Genomic DNA, 23,872 nt, shown 5'->3' with positions numbered 1-23,872 from the left:
GTGCTGGTTTCAAACTGCTACGCATGCGCAGTCGGCTCTGTCATCGGGCCTCGGGAAGAGCCGACTGCACATGCCCGTGGCCATTTTTTGTGGCTGCGTATGCTCTGTACTCTGTTGAACTACAGGAACGTACTGCGCATGTGCAGTCGGCTCTGCTCGAGGCTCCCATTTCAATGGGAGGTGGCAGGATTTTGACACAGATTCCGCATCAAAATCCTGACCATTTTGCCCCGTGTGAACTAGTCCTAAGGAGAACTCTGTTGAATTCTGGCTACTTTCATTGTTCTCATTTTTTGAGAATTTTGTGTCAAATTAGATTTCCTTTTTCCCGGCATGTTTAAAATTGGGAAACTGCCAAATGCTTGCAGACAGTGGACTCATTGTTATCTGTGTGTTTAGGTGTAATCAAATTTTATTGAATTTTTTTTAAAAAAAGATAAACAGAACAATTGTGAGAAACAAATGCAAAAAACATAGAGAAAGGGCCACTGGCCCTAGGTTCCAATGACAAAGACCTTGTAGGATCACACAGTAAGATCCAAGCCGGGGGGACCCCCAGCTCATAGGAGAGCGTTCTGAGAACCAAAACAAAAACACAACGAAAAACAGGAGTTATCTGTGTGTTTACATAGAGAGATAACAGACCTGGCTTTATTAGCCTGCTGCCAAGAGCAGTGTAATATAGTATGTGAACATAAATTCATAACAGTCGTGAAGCCATGTCATTTACCGGGATAAAAAGTAGCCTATGTGTTAATCCAGGTTACAAACTATCTATGTGCCAAATTTCATCCAAATCCATTCTGCCGATTTTGCGTGATTGAGTAACAAACATACAAACGTTCACATTTATAATAGTAGGATTTAGGATTTATTTATAATTAGGATATAATAGTAGGATAATAGGATAATTATAATAGTAGGATAGGATATAATAGTAGGATAGGATTTATTTTGTTTATTTGTACAGTGCCAACATATTCCATGGTTGTTAGAATGTGTCGTGAAGAGGTATTACAAGTATACAGTGTATCCTCTAGCCACAGGTAGACAAGTGTCTGATAGATGGGGGTCAGACCGCTTGGTCACACATGCACTGCCATTATATTCAGTCTCTATGACACTGCTGGATGTCTTTATCAGCCCCATAGAGATAAATGGAGCAGCAGGGCATGCTTGACCTCCGCTCTATTCTCAGAGGGGCCTTGCAATCCCCATATTTAAGATTGTTACAGGCCCCACCATAATACATATATCAGCAATCATGTGAAAAAGTGATAAATTGTCATTCTGGGAATAACCTTCTAATTGTTACAACCCATACGTCACAAGTCCTGAAGGGCAAAATTGGCCCTTGGGTCAAAGTTCTCCCGTGTCCTACGTAAAACCAGTTTGTAAATATAGTTTGCTGTAAATATGACATTTTTAGTTAAAAAAAAACAAAAAAAACCTTATTCTTCTTTGTAGTGTACTCACTGAGAACCAGAGCAAATTTAAGACATGCGAACAGATTGGATTTTACAGGTAAGTCTGGGAAATATGTTCTGTATTGTCACGTTATGATGTAAAAGGAGAAAGATATATGATATAGGTACTACATTATCCTGGGGGTATACAAGATGTCTGGTGTTACAAAACATCCAAATTTATTCCAGAAAGTATCAGTCTGACCTTTGTTACAAGGTCTGTTAAATACTATGTCCATATTAGAACCTCCTCAAATATCAGAGAGAGTCTAACATCATAGTGATGTAAGTTTCAGCCAGGTTTCTAACTCTGACACTTCACATTTGATGTCTGACACTGACACCTGACTGATCCTTGACTGTGATATGTGACTTGATACCTAATTCTGTCCCCTGACAAGTTTAGTCTGATGCTTGACTGCGCCTGGACCCATTGCAGTACTGTCTGGAGTTTTGCCAGTGTTATTCTGAGGCCCGACGTGGCAGAAACAAAGTTTCTTCAGTTGCAGATTTTGTTGTGGTTTTTGAGCCAAAACCTGGAATGGCTCACAAACTCACAAAACCGCAGCAAAATCTGCAACCGAAAAAGCTGCGTTTCCGCAACGTGGGGCCTCAGCCTAAATGTCTGTATATTTAGGAGACAGAAGCTCTTCCACCCGGACCATTCACCATACTCTGCTCAGTTGGACACATTGAATACCGAAAATGGCATTGTCACCGTAAACCTTATTCATGAAGAAACACAGGTCAGTATATAAGAGCAGCTAGATTCCATGACCACTGTTGTTCTAAATGATTCCCCATTGGCGTCACTTAGCTGCAATATCAGACATAACTTGTGGATAGTTGTGGTGATGTTTTTGGATGACAGCAGCCATGTTTTTTTAATCCTAGAAAACCACTTTAAGCCTAAAGCCCCACATAGCAAAACACAGCTAAAAAATACTGCAGAAATGCAGTGGAAAAGCATCATTTTTACACTTAGGGTAAGTTCACACGATGTAACATTGAGCGTGATCTGGCACGTATACACGTGCCGGCAGATGACGTGCTCAAAATGCTCCCATTGATTTCAATGGGAGTTAGCAGTGTATACGCCGCGTTATTTTGCGCCCGTGATTTTGCGGCCGCAAAATCACGGGCGCAAAATAACGCAGCGTATACGCTCCTAACTCCCATTGAAATCAATGGGAGCATTTTGAGCACGTCATCTGCCGGCACGTGTATACGTGCCAGATCACGCTCAATGTTACATCGTGTGAACTTACCCATAGTTTTTGCTTCCCCATTTCAGCATTTCAGCAGCATGCAGCTTTAGGCCGGGTTCACACAGGGTTTTTTGGTCCGGAGCCTGGGGCAGAGGCCACCTCAGGTTCCGGACCAAAATACGGGTAGCTTCAATTGGATGCTGTTGCACCGTTTCGCCATGGTGGAAATGCCACGGCAAAATCTGCAGCATTTTACAGTACCTGCAAAATGGGTGGGATTCTGGCTAATCCCATCCACACATTGCGAAAACATCCACAGCAAAAATGCTGCGATTTCCAAAAACGTTGCATTTTCCCTATAGGTATAATAGAACTAGAAAGTCGGCAGAGGAAACCCCTGCCGATTTTCTGTGAAAAACCGTGATGTGTTTCTCTGCAGTCTTTTTCGCAGAGCTTTTTGGCTGTGGCTTGCTATGTAGGGCCTAGCCTTAAGGTTAAGGCCCCATGTAGCATCCTGCAGCAAAAAAGCACTGCAGGAAAACCGATGGCAACGCATTGTGGTTCTTCCTACCAGGGCCGCCATCAGGAATTTTGGGGCCCCATACAGCCTAAGTGTCTGGGCCCCCCTCGCCATTTTAAAACTTCCTTATTTTGCGACATACCAATTCTGTATTACATTTCCCTTTATTTAGCAGCATTACAAGGCTTAATCAGATTCTATTTGCAGGTAAAATCTGCTCCGTGTGACCGCGCCTATAGGGAGCCAACACCATCTATAAGAGCCCTCCTAATAAATCCTCAGGGCTTATTCACATTGCGTTTTTGGCCTCCCTTGTCGGGATACGTTGGTAACCAGTCAGAATCAGATGTCAACTTATCCCTGCACGAAGAACTGGCCATTAAAAAAAAAGGGGGGCCTGCAGTTCTCCGTGCAGGGATAAGTGGGTAGCTGATTGTGACTGGTTACCAACGTATCCCGGAAAGGGAGGCCAAAAACGCAATGTGAACACTCCTTTAAAGTGAAAGTCCCACCCCCAAACAGGCTGCTATGCTAGTAACATAGCAGCCTACATCATTATTAATACAAAGCACACATACCTTTGGAGGTATTGTGTGCTTTGTAGTTCTCCAGCTAAAAACTTATATATTATATATTATTGCCCCAGTTCCCTCTCCGCAGTGCCGCACACCCGATGCCCCAACAATCCCCCCCCCCTTCTAACATCTTTCCATTGTACCCATTGTACCCATACCTCCCAACTTTTGAAGAACCAAAAGAGGGAGAAATTGTGCGGCTGTGTCAGCTCCTCGCCGCAGCCGCATATGTGTCAGCGAGAGAGGCACGCAGCGGCGAAGCGAGGAGTTGACCTGTGTCAGCTCCTCGCTTCGCCGGCTACTGGCTTGTAGACGCGATGTGATCACATCGCATCTACAAGCCAGTAGCAGCGGCGGCAGCGAAGCGAGTAGCTGACACAAGTCAGCTCCTCGCTTCAGCCGCATATGTGTCAGCGAGAGAGGCGCGCAGCGGCGAAGCGAGGAGCTGACCTGTGTCAGCTCCTTGCTTCAGCCGCGTATGTCTTCAACTCAGATCTGCGTCCTCTGGATGCAGATCTGAGTTGAAATAGGACATACAATGACTGCTACGGGCGCCAGGGGGCCGGCACACGGTGGCGGGCCAAAACCGGGCCCCCCCCATTTTTCAATTTGGCCGGGCCCCTGACGCCAGTACCGGTAGTACTGGCCTATCGGCGGCCCTGCTTCCTACAGCGCTTTAAACAGAAAGTTCACAGATGTTTCCTCTGCAGACTTTCCTCTGCAGATGTTTCCTCTGCAGATATACACATGGGGAAACTGCTGGCGTTTCTGTAAGTATAATTGACATGCTGTAATTTCCAAAACCGTGGCGGTTCTGGAAATTGCCACGTGTCCACAGCGCAGTTTTTACCTTAAAGTGAGAATGAGATTCACTAGAATTCCATCCACTTTGCTTTGACTGTAAAACGGCGCGATGTTTTACACAGCGTGTCTGCCATAGGCTAATCATAATGTGGTTGCTGCGTTTATACCTAAAGTGGATTAGAAAAACATGACGTGTCATCCAAAAACAACTGGACAACTGTCCACAGGATGTGTCTGGTATTGCAGCTCAGTGACGTGAATGGGGCAGAGCTGTAGTACCACACATAATAAGCCTGCGGACGGTTGTTGAAATAAAGAAGCCATGTGTTTTAAAGTTCCTTTAAGACTTGTGCACACTGTTATCTTTATAGGTATCTTTCTTTTGCCGTCATGTATATGTGTTTTACTGTATCGTTGGCTATACATGTACTTATACTTCTTACATTCTCCTGCAGGAATCCCTAAAACTGCAAATCATTGCAGTTGAAGGCAACATCATAAGAATAAAGATACATGAAGAGTCTTCCTTAAAGCCAAGATTTGAGGTCCCTGATGTTTTGGTGAAGGAACCAACTACAAAACAGTAAGAGTCCTGTTTTTATTACTGCTGAGTTATAAGATCTATCAGGCCCCGTTCACACATATATCAAGACTTTTTAAATTGTCTGTCCTGATATAGGATTTATCTTCGAAAAAATACATCATGCGCTATGTTTTCTTAGATCAAACTATTGAGACTGTTTTCAAAAAACGGATGCTGCTCAGACCCTGCTCTGTACACGGCCAAATCTCAGAGCTTAAATGGGTTGTCCCATCACAAGGATCCTGTATCTATACTGCTGGTTAATGTGGATTTAAGACTTTTTCCTAAATACACTGCTTCAGCAAAACTGCTTTGTTTGTCCATTGTCTTAATTTATTCACTTCATTGTTGACACTGCGTTTCTATGGCTGTTGGGATTATCTGCTCATTTCCCAAGTGACATAGCTACCTGCTCTCAGGGGGGGAGGGAGGAGGGGGTAAGTGCACGTGAGCGAGCCTGTATCTGTAGCTGTTCCTGTGTCTGCACCACACATGTGACCTAGCTTCCTGCTCTCAGATAAAGGAGTGGGGAAATGAGTGCTGCTTTCTTATATAAAACAGTCTAAATCCTAGTGGATCTGGTCCCTCTGCTCACTAGGATTTAGCTTTCTTATATAAAACAGTCTAAATCCTAGTGGGCTAAAGGACCTGGTCCCTCTGCTCACTAGGATTTAGCCGACTCTATATAGAACAAGCTAAATCCAAGTGTTATAGGACCTTTGATGACATCACAGGCCCTTCAGTCGTCCCATAGGATCACGCTATGTGGTGGGCAGAGCTACACACTAATTTGAGGGCGGAGCTAAACTGGAGGTAGTCGGACAGTGTGGCTTTGCATATGAAACCCCGCCCACCAATTGACGTTGAAAAACAGGAAGAAAGAAGTTTTTGCAGCAGTGAAGACTGGTGAGCAAGGGACATGGGAATACCCCGTTACTGCAAATGAAACGTTCATAATATTTTTGGACAAATTTATAAAATTACATCAAGCGTATTACACAAGGTTCACCTTAGCGTTGGCTTATCCGTTGTTCTGGTCCATCAGAGGACCAAAGAACAGAAAGATGGACGTCGGTTACACACGGTGCCCATACAAACCTCATTGACTATAATGGGGTCTTCGATTTAAGGCAGACATTGTGATGGAGTCTCCAATGGACTCCGGCACAGATGTGAACTTAACCTTAATATGTGCAAACTAAATAAGGAAACCTACATTTCATAACTTTGGTTAAAGGGGTTATCCTTAGAATAGGTCTTCAATACAAGACCAGCAGGGGCCTGACACCCAGGATCCCTCCATATCACTGATATCCAGAGAGTATAGCCCATAGTATTAAATATATACCATGTACCACGCTGATCACACTTGTACAAATTGTAGTGGCGACGATTCCCATCAATTCTTATTTACATGGATTGTATGGAGCTGAGAATCCTATCCATTAGTGTGACGTGGACTTATACTGGAGCCAAACCAGGACTAGACCTGAGGCTGTAATACACTCTGTATAATACAGACCATAAATCCAACCCTTAGGTTTCATAAAGTTGTGGCTTGTGGACCTAAAAGTATCCTGAATTGCTAAAATACTGCCATTTTGCTGGTGATTCTATTTGAAACTAATTGTAAAGGGTTCATTATTTTTACAGACTGAAAGTCTCCAACCTGGAAGGAAACAGTTTAGTTCTCGAACTTCCAAGGAGCTCATGTAAAATCCATCTGACTGCCAAGCCATTCTGTCTTCTGGTTGCCCAGGATGATAAGGAGGTGATCAGTGTCAATTCTCAGGGACTGCTGTACTATGAAAATGCCGTCTTCCCGTCCAGAGAAAGGTAGGACATGGAGTCTTCTGAGATGGTAATATCTTGTCAAAGGAGTAAAGAATTCTGCAGATATCTCTGATCTTTTTTTATTAAAACACATAAACTTTATACTGTCTGCCAAACTTATTTAACTCAGCAGGTCCCAACTCTCCCTGACCGCAGGTTTTGGATCAGATGGTTTGATTTTTAACATGCCCATTCCTTTTGGAATGATAACCAACCACCAACGGTGCAATGTATTCCCCTTGTCCCCCTTCGAGAACACATGTATGATCTGTCAAGCTGACGCTAGGTTCACACTAGCGCCCGGAGTCTGTTCTCAGCTTTCTGTCTTCTGCATGCAGAAGACGGAAAGCTGTCAGACCGGGTCCGGCCGTGAGCACCGGTGAGCCGCAAAACCATTTTTTTTAAATCGGACACAGAGTACTGCATGTCCGACTCTGTGTCCAATTTTAAAAAATGGTTTCGCGGCGGAGAGCATAAAACGCTCACCAGCACTCACAGCCGGACATCTTTCAAACCCATTCAAATGAATGGGTATGAAAGAGTCCTGCAGGTTTCCGTCTCCTGCTCAGTTTTGTGCAGGAAATGGAAATCTGCAGAATGGAGACCGGGCGCAGATGTGAACGAACCCTGAGTGTCTGTGCGGTGTTGGGAGGCTTCGCTGGGAGGCAAATGGGCATTTGGCTAACGGCGGGTTCACACCTGCGCCCGGTCTCCGCTTTGTGGGTTTCCGTCTTCTGCCCAAGAAATTGGACAGGAGAGGGAAACCCGGCAGTCAGTGACTGCCCGTGAGCGTCAAAATTTCGGGCCTTCGCCGAAATTTTGATACTAGTTTGTGAGAAAATAAACATGGCCGGGGGTGTTATAAATAAAATACTGCTCCATAGTCAAACTTCTACATTTTTGTGTATTACAGTGGACTGGAAGACGCTGCAAAGAAATCATCTTCCCCCGAGGTACGTGCCTGGTAAATGACAGATTGATGCTTGAAGATTGCTATTATTATATGGATTATATTATTATATGGATGAGTATAGAGTCCAATCTGCAGGCATTAAGTTATAGAGCAGGGGAACTGAGGAGGCTGATATATAGCTTTATGGGAAAAGTTCCCGTATAGATCTTTATACACATCCATGGTGGTTTCCTCGTAGATTCAGTATTACATATAACTAGGATTTTTTATATCGGAATTAGATATCTCCTTTTATTTAGAGATGAGCGAGTACTATTCAAAACTCCTGTTTCGAATAGCACGCACCCATACGAATGAATGGACGCAGCCGGCACACAGGGGGCCGCTTCCATTCATTCCTATGGGTGCGTGCTATTCAAAACAGCCGTTTCGAATAGTATTCGCTCATCTCTACTTTTATCTTTCTCTATAGAAACCATTTGGACTGTGGAAAGAAAACTTTGCAGATTATCTGGATATGAAAGGTAACGGCAATATTCATTTTTACTATAGGAATTTATTCCGCCCCTATTGATACAATTCCACTTTGTTATACCTTATATTTGCTCAGATCCCTCATCTGTGGGGCTGGATTTCACCTTACATGGGTTTGAGAATGTCTATGGACTTCCTGAACATGCGGATACACACCAGCTGCAAGATACAGGGTATGTACATGACATAGGCATGTCTATTAGTTACATCAGGGGATAAATGTCTTTATTGATTGGCAATGACTCAAACTTCAGCTGTTTCACAACAAGTAACTGAGCTGACTTTTTTTTTTGATTAATAGCTCAGCCTTATGCTATATTCTTCAATTTTCATTCTGGCCACTAAGCCTAATCTATAGACTAACTCTAGCCAGGTCACCTCATTTAAATCACTGACATATGAAATACTAGAGACAGTCGCTTTAAATATAAACTGATACGAATCGGTGATGAAAACAAAAATATGAATAAAGATATCTGAAAATATTAATGGGCATTCAATAAAAGTAAAGTGACTGTTTTTACAACATTTTCACGCCATTATGAGTTTTACTTCCCCTTGTTAGAGAAAGTGAGGCCTACCGACTCTACAATCTGGATGTATTTGGATACCGTGTCCATGACAAAATGGGAACGTATGGATCTGTGCCCCTGCTGCTGGCACACAAACTGGCACACACCTGCGGTATGTTATGGCTAAACGCATCAGAGACCTTAGTGGAAATCCAATCAAAAGCCGCTTTACAGGTAGGTGTAAAAAATGGGGCTTCCAAAAACATCATAAGGCCCGGGCCCCACATGGTGTAAACCGCAGCGTTTTGCAGCCACAGCAAAATGGATCGGATTCGTGTTATACTTTGCGGTATAATGAGGACACACAGCATTTTCCAAAACCATTGCAGCGCCGGCGGTTTCCCTATAGGTATAATTGAAGTAGAAACCTCTGTGAACGTTCTGTGCAAAGCGCTGCGGGAAGAGCCACAATGCATTGCCGCCATGGTTTTCCCCACAGCACTTTTTTGCTGCGGGACACCACATGGTGCCTTAGCCTCAAGAGGTTGTCCAGGATTAAAATTTTAATTAAAATTTTAAGATAGTTGCACCTGCCATTGCTGCGAGCCAGAACTCCGCTGCACAAGGAGTAGAGATATCTTTCTGGGTGATAACCTAAGGCTCAATTGTGAGCATGTTCTCCTTTCTTGTAAGGCCTTGTTCACATGGGGCACGGGACCACATATTTTGGTCCTGATTCTGATGCAGTAAGCCACGTCAGAATAGGACCAAAATGCGCCTGCCGCGGCTTCCAACAGTCGCGGCTTCCCGCTCCGGAGTAGGCCCAAATGAATGGGCCTAGTCCGGAGGGTGCTGTCGCAAGGTGGACGCTGGGGCTAACTCATCTGAAGAAAGGTCAGCTCGCTTCTTTTATCCATGAGCCGTAACATACTGCTCACAAAAAAAGTGAAAGCTAGCGGTCTACAGAGACCTCTATTGTGAGGGGCGGATTCTGAGGTGGATTCAATGTCAGAATCTGCCCCCTCTTGCCCTGTGTGAACGAGCCCTAAGAATCCTCCACTGAGGCAGGAACTAGTCCCTCTGATGAATAATCTATTATTGGGGGAATAAGAAACGGGTCAGGTAAGAATCTTACTAGGGACAGTCACAGGGTCAGATTGGGACTGTCCTTGTCAGGACAAGAGCTATGCCCAGGATGATAGCGTTTCATAGGGATATATCCCTCACCCCTTCAACCTGAGATGTTTGTGATGATGCACTATGGTTCCCAGGCCCGTTTTGTCCCACCCTGGTAAGACGGTTAATTGCCCTGCAGTGGTGACATGTTGTACATACTTGTGTCCACTACAGCCAATCACTTTTGTCATACATGCTATCATTACCACCGAGGCCAATCCTATATATGCACAAAGCTTCAGGGAACCAATAGAGAATGGCTGGGACCACTGGAGTGCTGGTGCTGGAGCAGTGGAGGAGTCAGCAGGTACACTATATGATGAAAAGTATCCGGACACCTGGCTGAAAATGACTTACAAGTTGGTGGCGCCTCCATCGGTAATGCTGGATACAATATGGTGTTGGCCCACCCTTAGCCTTGATGACGGCTTCCACTCTCACAGACATACGCTCAATCAGGTGCTGGCAGGTTTCTTGGGGAATGGCAGCCCATTCTTCACGGAGTGCTGCACTGAGGAGAGGTATCGATGTAGGTCGGTGAGGCCTGGCATGAAGTCGGCGTTCCAAAACATCCCAAAGGTGTTCTATAGGATTCAAGTCAGGACTGTGTGCAGGCCAGTCCATTACAGAGATGTTATTGTGGTGTAACCACTCCGCCACAGGCCGTGCAGTATGAACAGGTGCTCCATCGTGTTGAAAGATGCAATCGCCATCCCCGAATTGCTCTTCAACAGTGGGAAGCAAGAAGGTGTTTAAAACATCAATGTAGGCCTGTGCTGTGATAGTGCCACACAAAACAACAAGGGGTGCAAGAAGCCCCCTCCATTACCGATGGAGGGCGCCACCAACTTGTAAGTCATTTTCAGCCAGGTGTCTGGATACTTTTATCACATAGTGTAAGTATTTGTTTTTTTTCATTTGTTTTATGTGTTTATGGTTACTCTGACGGCTAATAATCACATTTTCTCGCCATCTCCTGACCCCTTGGCTGCTGCAGTTATAGGGTAAATAGAATAGAATAGCGCATAGTTCACACTGGTGTCACAACTGACATTATTAACTAGTTGGTAAGTTTATAGCCACAAAGTCAGTGATGCATACGTTTCCTGGTATGTGCTCACCACTATAAAGCACAGTAGTCTGTTAATGCTGCCATGGCAACCCATTGTTAAGTACTAAATTTTCGTGACTGCAGTCGGTGGAGATCAGGAGGAAGATAAAAACAAGGTGTATATTTAGAGTCCTAATACATTTCTGTGTAAAGTGAATTAAGTTATATTTTGAAATTCAGTAACCCTTTAAATCATAAATTCTGTAAGTCACTCCATGTTTGTTTTTAGTCATTTGGTTAAAATTTGCTATATCTCATATATTGATATATTCCAGAATTTTCCATAGATTTTTACACTGTCCTTTTGGTATGAGTTCTTAACCGCATGGAGACAACACATCATGAGATTCCACATCATATCCTACTGGCCATTGTGTGAACAGACCCTTACTCTGATGTTTCATTAAAGGCGTCCAGACACATAAGAGAAAAGTTGACTGAACTTGCCAACTTTGATCTCACGGCTACCAGAAGTGTTTTATAGCGTATCACTGCCTTTACCCTATTGTGAACACATTCCTTCTTCGGAAAGCTGGGCATGCATGTGTAAGGTGGCTTTAGGAGGAATAGTTGGTAAAAGTGTATGGACACCTAACACAAGAGTTTTTGGATAGGCCATCAATATTAGATCTGCGGGGATCCTCGCAGATCAGCTGTACCGAGACAGCGTGCTGCATACTCGCCATACAAAGTGTAGCAGCAGGTGCATGTACTGTAGCACTATCCCACTGAAGACTATGTGAGTGAGTAGCGCGGCTCATGATATGTAGACATTACTACGAGACTCCTGCAGATCTAATATTGATGCCCTGCTCTAAGGATAGGCCATCAATAGTAAAATTTGGATAACCCACTGTTAGGAACCTTAGAGTGAAATCCAAGAAGGCAGGAAGGAATGGAGTAGTAGATGAGCAAGGAGGGTTATCCAGGGAATACACGCAGATACCCGAGGAGCAAATCCGTGATCAAGCAAGCCGGGTCGATAACTGGAGGTCACGAGGTAGTAGAAGGCAGAGGCAAAAGCGGTCAAGGAAGCTGGGTCATGTACAGGAGGTCAACGGAGTTGCCAAATCAAGATCCAAAAGGGAGGACGAGCCAGGATAGGCTCATTGCTAGGGAGCTGATACCGCAGGGAAAAATGAATAACCAGCAGCGGGCCACAGAATGAGGCCTAAATAGCCTCTGGCCCGCCACTGACCCCCTGAACACAGAAGTGCCGGTCCCAGCGCTAAGGAGAAACCGGAACCTCCGCACACTCAAGCAGAGGCCTCCGGCCTACCCCAGCGCCGGAAGCAGCAGTGACCGGCACTGTTCAGGGATCAGGTCGGGCACCTCCGCGCAGCAAAGCGGAGGCCCTGGCCCGTCCTAACACCCCTTTAATATCTGCAGCCTAATTGATGTTTGATGGCCAGCTATTTCTCCTGATGTTTCCATATACATGCACCTGTGGCTCATCCTGTGCATGTGCTTTCAATGGGGAGGGTAAACCACTGCCGAATACTTCTGCCATCTCATCGATGTCAGTGTTCCCTTTGTATGTACTATATATTTTATAGAAGCAATGCCAGGATGTATTATTTCACTGAAAGAGTAGTTGCGGCTGGGAACAAACTTCCAGTGGATGTGGTTGGGAAATCTCCAGTAAGTGAATATAATCCTGCCTGGGGTAAACACATGTCTATCCTAAGATGTGATAATATAAGGGCCGACTAGATGGACCTCGTGGAGTTTTTTTCTGCCATCAGTCTTCTAAGTTTATATGTTTCCACCTTCTTTGCTCACCAGCCTCATATGCATTTGACTACTGCGGATATACAGAAACAAAGAGCAGTCCCCAATACAGACATTAGATGGATGTCAGAGAGTGGCGTGGTGGACGTCTTCTTGTTAATGGGGCCTTCTCCTCAGGATGTATTCACACAGTACGCCCAGCTGACAGGCAAGTATTCCTAAAATGTCTACTGTATTACTGAGCTATGAAATACAGCTGTACAAGACACATCTATGTCATAACAGGTACCCAGATGTTTCCTCCATTATTCTCACTGGGATATCACCAGTGTCGCTGGAACTATGAGGATGAGGCAGATGTTGAAGCTGTAGATTCGGGTTTTGATGATCACGATATCCCTTATGATGTCATCTGGTTAGATATTGAACATACAGATGGAAAAAGATACTTTACATGGGACAAGGAGAAATTTCCTAACCCTGTCAAGATGCAGGAGAACCTTCGAGAGAAGAGACGCAAGGTAAGCATCCAAGCAAGTATTAATGACTGGCCTTGGTTTTTTTTCTTAGATGAATGTTGGATAAACCCAATGATTTTGGCAGGAGCTGCTCAACATCCAGGGGCGTAATGATCGTGGTCGCAGGGAGTGCAACCTGGCCCGGAAAGGTATGGGGCCTGCGGCCAGCTGGAGATGGCTGGGGCCCCTTACAACTATGACAGCAGTCGGGGAAAGCCTGTTTCCCCGATCACTATACATACTGGCCCAGGGGAGGTGATTTAAGATTATAAATAATTATACTCGCCTCTCCTGGGCTCAGCGACCTCTCCGGTGCTCTTCCGTCTTGTGACTGAGGCCAGTGATTAGGCCACAGCGGTGTAATGACGTCAGTGCGCCCCCACGTGACTGCTGAGGACCAATCACAGGCCTCAGCAGGGACATCAGGAAGCTGGCCGAAGATGCTGAAGACAGCCGGAGCCTGGATGCCCAGGAAAGGTGAGTATTAGTGTGTGTTATTTTTATTCACCTTCCATGGGCCTCCAATTATTATACTTTGGGGTCTGAGGAGACCCTAGAATTTAACAGCCCTGGAGCGGGGCTGCTAGGAGCATATAATACTGAGGGGAGGGGGAACACACTGCTGGACATGTAATACTGTATGTGTGGGGGGAGACTGCTGGGCATGTAATACTGTGTTGGAGGTTGGCCACTGTTGGGCATACAATACTGTGTGTGGGGAGGGGCGAACTGGTTGGCATTTAATACTGTGTGTGTGGGGGGGCGCGGTCACTGGTGGGCATGTAATACTGTGGGCAGGGGGGCTCACTGGTGAGTATATAATACTGTTGGGGGACACTGCTGGGAAGAGTGCTGGGGGGGGGGACACGGACAAAAGTTTGCGCCCACAAGACACTTATTACACAACTGTCAACATCTAATGTGTATAGGGAAGTGATGACTTTGCTGTAATGACAGATTCAAGGGACTGAAGGATCAGACTGTTGGATTTCAATATGCCCGGTCCTTTTGTTCTTGGGTGAGATGAGCCACTGCTAGAAGTGCCTGCTTTCCTCCTTATTCAAAAAGAGTGCATGCAGACAGGTGGCTAGGGCACAGCCATTGACAAAATGAGAATTCAATTAACAGCTATCTAAATTGTATTATGACCGCGATATTGTAACCACCTGCAGTTCTGCTTAACAGGACTTAGAAGTCCAAAGAACTCTATCATGATCTACGTCTGATATGTATCTCTATTGATGATTTAATATGTCTTCCTTTCATTCACAGCTGGTTGTTATCTCTGACCCTCACATAAAAGTTGATCCAAAGTATATCTTGTACACAGAAGCCAAAGAAAAGGGCTACTTTGTGAAGAACATACATGGACAGGACTTTGAAGGCAGCTGCTGGCCAGGTGGGAAATATTAACATACCAGAATGTAGTCTGAAAATATAAGGGGCATTGTCAGGTCTTCTATAAACTATGGGCATCTCACAGGGGCAACGCGGTGGCTCAGTGGTTAGCACTGGAGTCCTGAGTTCGAATCCCGCCATGAACAACATCTGCAAGGAGTTAGTATGTTCTCCCCGTGTTTGTGTGGCTTTCCTCCCATTCTACAAAGTCATACTGATAGGAAAAAAATATATGTTGTGATCCCTATATGGGGCTCACAATCTACATTAAAAAAAAACAAAAAACTATGGGTATCTCACTGATGAATAAATGGCTGAGATAGTAGATTGCGATTGAAATTTCTAGTTGTAGAATTTTATAGATTTTTTTTTCTAACCATCTTAGGTTGCATTCACACGATGTCTTTTGGCACGTAATGTGGCACATAGACGCCGCGGGAGCTTTTGCGGGCCTTATACGTTCCCATTGTTTTCAATGGGAGCCGGTACCGTATACGCGGCGCTATTTTGCGGCCGTGATTTTGCGACGGCCACAAAATAGCGCCGCGTATACGGTCCCGTCTCCCATTGAAAACAATGGGAGCGTATACGGCCCACAAAAGCTCCCGCGGCGTCTATGTGCCACATGACATCGTGTGAATGCACCCTTAGTGGTGACAATGTTTTTCCTCGATCAATCATAATGGATATGACCATGAATGAAGGAACCTTCCATGGTCTGGAATTTGTCAGAAATCCATCCATGCTATGGACAGAAAGCACGCATACATGGCAGGAGACGCTGAACACAAGATATATTGGAAAAATAAAAAATATGTCAATTTTATGGACAATTTTAAAAACAATTAAAAATCATCACAAAAAAAGACCTAATAGGACGAACTGATGGGACAAAGAAAAAAAGTACCGTATATAGGTGGACGTATTTGTGGTAGATCCTCTAATAGTCTAGGTATAAACCTGGTAGCTAGTAGTGTAATAATGGAGACAAACTCTAATCACAATATGTGCAAATAAAGTGCAAAAATGTATAAAATAAGCCAACAACAATGATTAGACCAACAGTATTATTAAATATATAAAGTATACAGATAAGGCTAAGTTCGTACCTGCTCTCCATCGTTTGTATCCGTCATGGGACCCGAATGAAGGAGAGCCTGCCCGCTAAAACAGTGCTTATCCGCCGACCCCATAGACTATAATGGGGTCCGCAGGGTTTCTGCTGGTTTTCATTACAATCTATGGGGTCCACGGGTGCAATCTGTGTGTCTTTTATGGAGTCTCCCATGCAGATATAAAAGAAGTCCAAGCTGGCAGGTTATATATGTAATATGAGACCGGGCTTCATCAGGGGGTAACCAATCCCAATCCAGAAACTCATCCATGATCTCCTTATTGTGTTATCTCTTATATATACCATTCCTGCCTGATAACCTGTCCAAAATAAGAAGATCATGATCAGGTTTCTGACAAGTCCAAGTTCCTGTATTCATGGTCATATCCATTGGCAACAGATCAGGACAAAAGACGGTCACCACTAAGATAGTTGGAGAAAATCTTTAATACTCTGCAAAATAGTTTGCAAAATAAGGTTATCTTTTCATTATCTACAAATGTATATGTAAGTGATTGTGTTCATGGGAGAGCCACTTTAATGTTAAAATGCAGCCGCACTGCAGACATCTTATACTGATCTTATAATAGCAGAGAAGGAGCCATTCATTTCTCTGCTTTTTTTTCCAGGTGCTTCCAGCTATCTGGATTTTACAAACCCTGCTGTTCGGGAGTGGTACTCTTCTCAGTTTTCATTTCAGAAATACAAAGTGAGTGACTAGATGCAAACCCATTGTATGTATCACTAAGCTTATAGACTACAGACTGCTTTACTGCTGTCTCTTTATTCTTGCAAAGCAAATAAATGTATGTTAGCAAGAATACATAGATGTGCATAGGAGCTGTCGTCACAAAATGGCAGGATGTAGTTAAAAACTTTTTGCATGGTTGGGTTTTTTTGCATGCAGCAAGCATTGCATTGAAGGTTGTGTTATAGGCAATACATAAGCAAGGAAATTGTATAGGTACATACTTAAAAAAACATAATACCCTGTCCTGTAAGGCAGTATGGCAGGTGTGAGAATCCCTGGCTTGTCTTTTTAGAAAATGTGGAGTTATGCAAGAAGTATGGGTTCATCTTATTCCTCAGCTTCTGTTATGTCCTTAAAGAGGACCTTTCATCACTTGGGGCACATGTGGTTTTATATACCGCTAGGAAGCTGTCAGTGTGCTGAATTCAGCGCACTGTCAGCTTTCACATTCTGTGCCCCTGGTGAAGAGCTATCAGTGCTGGTACCCGTAGCTCTTCAACGTCATAAAGGCGTTTCTGACAGTCAGTCAGGAACGCCCTTCCTCATAGTAGCGCCTATAGCGCTGTACTGTGAGAGGGGGTGTTGCTTACCGCCCAGTGATGACACTGAGCAATGAGGAACGCCCCTTAGTACTCGTCTATGGATCGAGCACTATCAGGAGGGGAGGAGGGCATTCCTCACTGCTCTCACAGTACAGCGCAATAGGCACTACAGTGAGGAAGGGCGTTCCTGCCAGAAACACCCTTCTGACGGTGAAGAGCTACGGTATCGGCACTGATAGCTCTTCACCAGGGGCACAGAACTGCAATGGATCCATGGACTTGCCATGCCATAACCAGTTTGGTGTTGGGCATTATCTATGTATCTCGTTTTTTACCCTTTTACTTCAACATGGGTATGTGGTCTTTGCTGCAGGAAGACTACCAGGTCATAGATATAGATGGCTGCGGACCATGGACCAGACAGACTCTGGTGAGAGGTACCAGCGGGTACAGGCAGAGGTTTTTTCAGGTACATGCTGAATGTCAATGGCAGGCAGGGTCAGCGTTGGGGGGGGCAAACTTAGCAATTGCCCAGAGCCTTCATCCCCAAAATGACCCCCCAGATCCGGGTATTAGATTTTCTGCCTGATGGTTGGAATTGGGATTGCTCCACTGAAACTGTATCAGTGTGCTATTGATGCCTATGACAGAGCAGGAAGATCCCGGCAAAGTTGGCATTATGGTGTCACTGAATTGCGCCACCTGTAACACAATGTAACAGCAGGATAAGGTCTCAGCTTGGAAAGGTGAGTAAAAGAATTATTGTTTCTTTGAAAAGAAAAAGGGGACACTTACTACTGAGGGGTCACTTACTTATGATCATGCACCTATTATTTATAAGGGGGGGCTATTATATTTAAGGAGGGCTAGTATAAGAGGGGAAACCTCTGTGAACTTTCTGTGCAAAGCACAGAACCATGATGCGTTGCTGCCGCTTTTTTTCCCGCAGCGCTTTTTTCTGTGGGATGCTGTATGGGGTCATAAGGTTGAATACCTCTATAGCCACAAAGGTTAAACCCATGGTTTAGAGCTGTTCCAATGTGGGATTTCCCACTGCTTATATCCCACATTGGACTAGTACATGTGGCCATAGACTGATCTGGATTTAACTCTAGGAAATTTTGTGCCTTTCAGCAGATTTGGCTGTTTGCAGTATAGTATTAGTATGGGTTTTTAAGGATTGTACCCATGTGTTAATGGGTTTTATACCTTCATTTTCCCACTCAGACTTCCACTGATGTCTTATTTGTTTGGAATGATATGAATGAGCCCTCAGTGTTTGAATCACCTGAATGGACCATGCCAAAGGAAGCTGTGCACCATCAGGGGTGGAACCATAGAGACCTTCATAACCTCTATGGGTTTTATCAGGTAAGAGTGCTGCTCCTTCTGCACAGGGGAGATTGGACCCCATTCTAGTGACCGATTGAGATCCCAGCTGTGGGACCCCACAATGATCAAGACACTTATCACTGATTCTGTGCATAGGTGATACTTTGTGATTGTAGGACAACTCCTATAAAGCGTAGTCTAGTTCCTATTTTATTATTTAATGCTGCTGCTGTTGAGGATATAAACATAAGAAACAAGTACTCACCTCTCCCATGCCTCTGTTCACCGTATACAGGTAAAGAGGTCACCTCTGAGGGCTGTGTGAGGAGACTGCTGCAGCCAATCACAGGTCGCAGTGGTGACCTCTTCACAAATGGCACGTAACCTTTTGTGAAGAGGTCACCACTGAGACGTGTGATGGGTTGACTCTCAAATAGAATGGAACCTCTATATAAACTAATGGAGCTGCTGGTGGTGGAAATGGAGGTGCGTGTAGAGGTGAGTAGTACCCTTTTCTTATGTTTACATGCCATGTAGCAGCAGTGTAAGTAATAAAAATAGGAATTGGACAACCTCTGAGGTTGACAGGATCTCTGCTCAAAATTCACTACCTTCAAACCTTCTTGTTCCTTAGCAAATGTCTACCTCCGAGGGTCTAATTCAACGTTCAGGAGGAAGGGAAAGACCATTTGTTCTGACACGGTCTTTCTTTGCAGGGTCTCAGCGTTATGGTGAGTTTTACAACTTTCTCCACAATATATGTCATCGTTTTAAGTTACAACGAAGCTGATTCCTACAACTTTTATCGGAAATGGATTTGGCCTTACACATAAGATTATTGATCGGTCTCTCTGATGTGTATGGGAAGAGTCCTACTGTCCCTTCATGTCTGTCATGGGGAATTGGGCATGTAATCAAAGACATACATGTTTATACCATTTATAGTATGTTGTAGGACGGGGTTAATAAACAGAATGTTCTTCTGTTTTTTCAAGATTTGCCTTTTACTTTAATAATCTACTGTGTGCATATATAGATATAAAGGATTCCAACTTTTGGCACCCCTGCTGATCAACTGTTTGAAGAGATCACATCGGTCGGGACTTGCAAAAAGCCACCAGAGTCTGTATTGGTTACACACAGTATTCCACTTTCCCGACTCTATGAATGGGGAGCTGTAATACCTCTCACAGCCACTACAGACAGATGGCGTTTTACAAGTGAGCACCAAAAAGGCTGTAGTGCAAGTGATTGCCACCGGTGCCGAGAGTTGGATCCCCACCGATCTGATATTGATGGGCAATAAGTGGCAAAAAAATTAGCATAAATTCACCAGAATTATCAATTTCTGTTTTTTTTTTTTCACTTTAGGTGCTGTGTGGACTGGTGATAATAAAGCAGAATGGGAGTATCTTAAAATTTCTGTCCCAATGTTGCTCACTCTCAGCGTGGCCGGGATATCCTTCTGTGGAGGTAATTGAAATCAATGGGAGCCGGTCAGTTTTTCTTTCCTGGGAGCCGTTTGTCCCGGCTCCCGGAAAAAAAAACCGACATGCTCATTCTTTCAGGCGAAGTCGCCTCGCAACATCCACCAGAAGACACTCCCTCCTGACTAGGCCATTCATTTGGGCCTAATCTGGAGTAGAGTGTGCGACTGGATGTCGGTGCAGTGCATCGGCATCCAGTTGCAGCTACCCATATTTTGGACCAGAACCTGAGGTGGACTCCGACTCAGGTTCCGGTCCAAAAAACCCTGCGTGAACTTACCCTAAGACCTTTTGCTTGTGAATCTCTTAAATAATTTTTGTTTTGATGATGGGACCTCCTTTTATTCTCACTGAATGAATAGAAAGGACTAGACATCAGCAATAGAAAGAGGTTGACAAGATGTTTTTTTTTTTCAAATATTTCAGCTGATGTCGGGGGCTTTGTTGGGGATCCTTACCCTGAGCTGCTTGTCCGATGGTACCAGGCTGGGTCTTTCCAACCTTTTTTCCGAGCTCATGCGATGCAGGGCACACAACGCAGAGAACCTTGGCTATTTGGTGAAGAGAACACATCTATAATCCGGAGCGTGATAAAGGAACGCTATGCTCTGCTTCCTTTTTGGTACCTGCTCTTCTATCGTTCACACAAATGTGCGGAGCCAGTCATGAGGTGGGGGGATTTTATCTCTTATTTTCTTCTTCTCAATCTTTTTAGCTAAAATGAACATGCCACATTTCTCAAACATGCACCGTTTTTGAAAACACAACTTTTTCATAGCTTTTTTCTCCCACCATATATGAATGAGATTAAATTAAATCACATTCACTTTGCCAATTGTTTTCCCCAACACTATGTTTTTGATAACTTAAAGTTTTATATACTACTGAAAAGTTGACAGTGCATTGAATTCAGCATACTGTTAGCTTTGACGGGATGCACTTGGGTGACGGAGATATAGGCGCCATTACTTTTGGCACCAATATCCCTTGACTGTCAGAAGAGCAGGCCTTTATGCTCAGCATCATCACTGGGCAGTAAGGAACTCCCCCTCTGACAGTACAATGCTATGGAAGAGTATTCTTTGGGGGAACGTTTCATACTGCCCAATGATGATTCTAGGTGGTAAGGCCCGCCCTTCTGACAGTGGAGAGATAGTGGTGCTGTTAGATATCTCCTGCACCCAAGCACACATTGGGAAAACTGACACTGTGATGAACTCCGTTTACTGTCAGCTCTCTAGCGGTATATAATAACATGGGAGCCAGAGCATGTGAAAGGTCTTCGTTAAGCAGATATTGTTATACTTATCAGGTCTTAGGCTGAGGCTACACATACTAGGAAAGTAACTTTTATGTTGCAGGTTTTTTTTAACTTTAGTTGAAGGGAGAAATATAAAGGCTATTTCACACGGGAAAGTTGGCAGCGGATTTTGACGCAGAATCCGCTGCTCCCATTGACTTCAATGGGAGACGCTTGCTTCTTTTTTTGTTAGCTAGTAGTGGAAAAAAGAAGCGAGCTGCCCTATCTTGCCGCAGATTCCGCAGCTGAATAAGCCGTGGCGTCCGCGGCGCGAGGTTCCGGCCCATTCATTTGGGCCTTATCCATTGCAGAATGCCGCGACAGGATGCCAGTGCACTGTACCGGCATCCCATCGCAATGTGTACACGCGGCACTCCGTGTGAACTAGCCCTAAAAGGCTTCCTTTATATTTGGCTTTAGCTCGAAAACACAACAAAATTTGCAACTAAAATTTCTGGATGTGTACAATCAACCTGAAACAGATTTTTAGCATGTTTTGCGGGCACTGTGAATGTTTGCATGAAGTTGGCAAGGTCTCGCTATGACAGTAGGTGTGGAATTCCCACCAACACACTTCAGAATCAGGGGGAAAGCCTTTCCAGAAGAGAGCAGTCTGTCACACATGTAAAAGCTGCTCTGACTTCATATTAATGCCCATTGTTATGGAATTGGATGCCCAGTAGTTTCAGATAGGTGTAGTGATCAATCGCCCACATACTTTTGGCCAAATACTCAGTGGGGCATATCTACCGTAAAAACAAAATGCAAAAGTAAATTAAGCTATAATGCGGCATGCACCATGTTGAACTCTTATTGTGTGCCGAAATAACAGCAAATTTATTATTGACCTGTGACCATTTTGGTGCAAAATATTGGTTTACATGGACAAGACCAATGATGTGGCATAATTGTGTCTACCTTGCTGTAGAGCCATAAAGTAGGTGTACACTACTGTCTCAACTTGCCACACCACATTAAGGGTTAGTTCACACGGAGGAAAGTGGAGCGCAATCTGGCACGTATACACGTGTCGGCAGATGACGCGCTCAAAATGCTCCCATTCATTTCAATGGGAGTTCGGATCGTATACGCCGCGTTATTTTGCAGCCGTGATTTTGCGGCGTGAGGTTCCGGTCCAAAATATGGGTAGCTGTGACTAGATTCTGGTGCAGTGCATCGGCATCCAGTTGTGCACTTCGCTCCGGATTAGGCCTAAATGAATGGGCCTAGTCGGGAGGAGGGAGTGTCTTCAGGCGGATTTGCGAGGCAACTCGGCCTGTTGAATGAGCATGTCCATTCTTTTTTCCAGTAGCCGGAACAAACGGTTCCCAGAAAAAGAACTGACGAGCTCCCATTGATTTCAATGGGAGCCGTCTTTAGGGTCAGGATTTTGAGGAGGACACGGCCTCAAAATCCTGATCAACATACCCCATGTGAACTCAGCCTAACAATGGCTGACAGCCACGGTAAGACAGAAGCAGTAAAGCTCCTCCAATACATTAAAAAAACTGGTGATTGATTCCTATGAAAGTAATTATGGTATGTAACAAACTGTGTATCTAATTAATTATACAATGTTAGAAATGATATCAGTTAATTAAAATTAAGCAATTATTTTATTGTGAAGCCAGAGTTGGAGTAGATAACTTTATTTCTAACTTCGATTCCACCAAAAATTTGGTCCCGACTCTGACGCCACAGTCCTAGTACAGAGTTACATTGACAACAACTCCCAATGCAATAGATTGTAAGCTCTTGCGAGCAGGGCCCTCAGTCCCATTGTGTGAAATGACTTTCTTTGTAATGTATCTTTCTGTCTGTATTTGTACCCTACAAATTGTACAGCACTGCGGAATATGTTGGCGCTATATAAATAAAATGTATTATTATTATTAATTATTTCTATAATAAATTATTCATTTTTCTTTTCTTGTTTAACAAACAGGCCTTTGTGGGTTGTATTTCCCAAGTATCTGGACGCTTTCGGGGTAGATCAGGAGTACATGCTAGGTGAGATACCTATGAAGTCAATGCTGCATTATTCACTACCAGCTAATGGAAACTTTAGTAGCAGCGGATACTGGATGCAAATGTAACCGTACATCAATAATCCCTAGTTAGAGGATCTGTCTCCTCTGTCTGTTTTAGGAAATACTATTAATCCCCATAAAATTACAATTTTGGAACATCTTCTCTTATCACTCTACATTGTGCCGTCCTGCTAGAAATTAACAAATAAATTGATGACTGGATGCTACCATTCCCCTTGATAAGGGGTGTATCTCTACACAGCCTAGTAATGTCAGTACTGATTGGACAGTATCAAACTGTGTAGGGTAACGCCTCCAAATAGTAACACCCACCTGTCAATTTATTGATAGAATAGGGGCAACACGGTGGCTCAGTGGTTAGCACTGTAGCCTTGCCGTGCTGGAGTCCTGGGTTTGAATCCCGCCAGGAACAA

The 23,872-nt window shown here is 44.2% G+C and overlaps 1 protein-coding gene across 3 annotated transcripts in view; it reads left to right on the top strand.

Moving 5' to 3' along the window:
* The window catches only part of GANC (glucosidase alpha, neutral C), a 36,908-nt gene that overhangs the window by 5,913 nt on the left and 7,123 nt on the right, over positions 1-23,872 (top strand). For all 3 annotated transcript variants that reach the window (XM_075283018.1, XM_075283019.1, XM_075283017.1), the window contains exons 3-19: positions 1,468-1,524; positions 2,104-2,212; positions 5,029-5,156; positions 6,810-6,992; positions 7,903-7,942; positions 8,375-8,426; positions 8,513-8,609; positions 9,002-9,182; positions 13,021-13,174; positions 13,252-13,487; positions 14,757-14,883; positions 16,626-16,705; positions 18,517-18,660; positions 19,256-19,352; positions 19,993-20,094; positions 20,535-20,778; positions 23,354-23,418. In XM_075283018.1, the coding sequence (XP_075139119.1) occupies positions 1,468-1,524; positions 2,104-2,212; positions 5,029-5,156; positions 6,810-6,992; positions 7,903-7,942; positions 8,375-8,426; positions 8,513-8,609; positions 9,002-9,182; positions 13,021-13,174; positions 13,252-13,487; positions 14,757-14,883; positions 16,626-16,705; positions 18,517-18,660; positions 19,256-19,352; positions 19,993-20,094; positions 20,535-20,778; positions 23,354-23,418 (2,096 nt within the window). The remainder of the gene's footprint in view (positions 1-1,467; positions 1,525-2,103; positions 2,213-5,028; positions 5,157-6,809; positions 6,993-7,902; positions 7,943-8,374; positions 8,427-8,512; positions 8,610-9,001; positions 9,183-13,020; positions 13,175-13,251; positions 13,488-14,756; positions 14,884-16,625; positions 16,706-18,516; positions 18,661-19,255; positions 19,353-19,992; positions 20,095-20,534; positions 20,779-23,353; positions 23,419-23,872) is intronic.

This window comes from Leptodactylus fuscus, chromosome 7 (assembly GCF_031893055.1).
Source record: "Leptodactylus fuscus isolate aLepFus1 chromosome 7, aLepFus1.hap2, whole genome shotgun sequence".
In the NCBI taxonomy this organism is placed as follows: Eukaryota; Metazoa; Chordata; class Amphibia; order Anura; family Leptodactylidae; genus Leptodactylus; species Leptodactylus fuscus.
The sequence above is the reverse complement of the archived record's forward strand: the minus strand, read 5'-3'. Positions and strand labels throughout refer to the sequence as shown.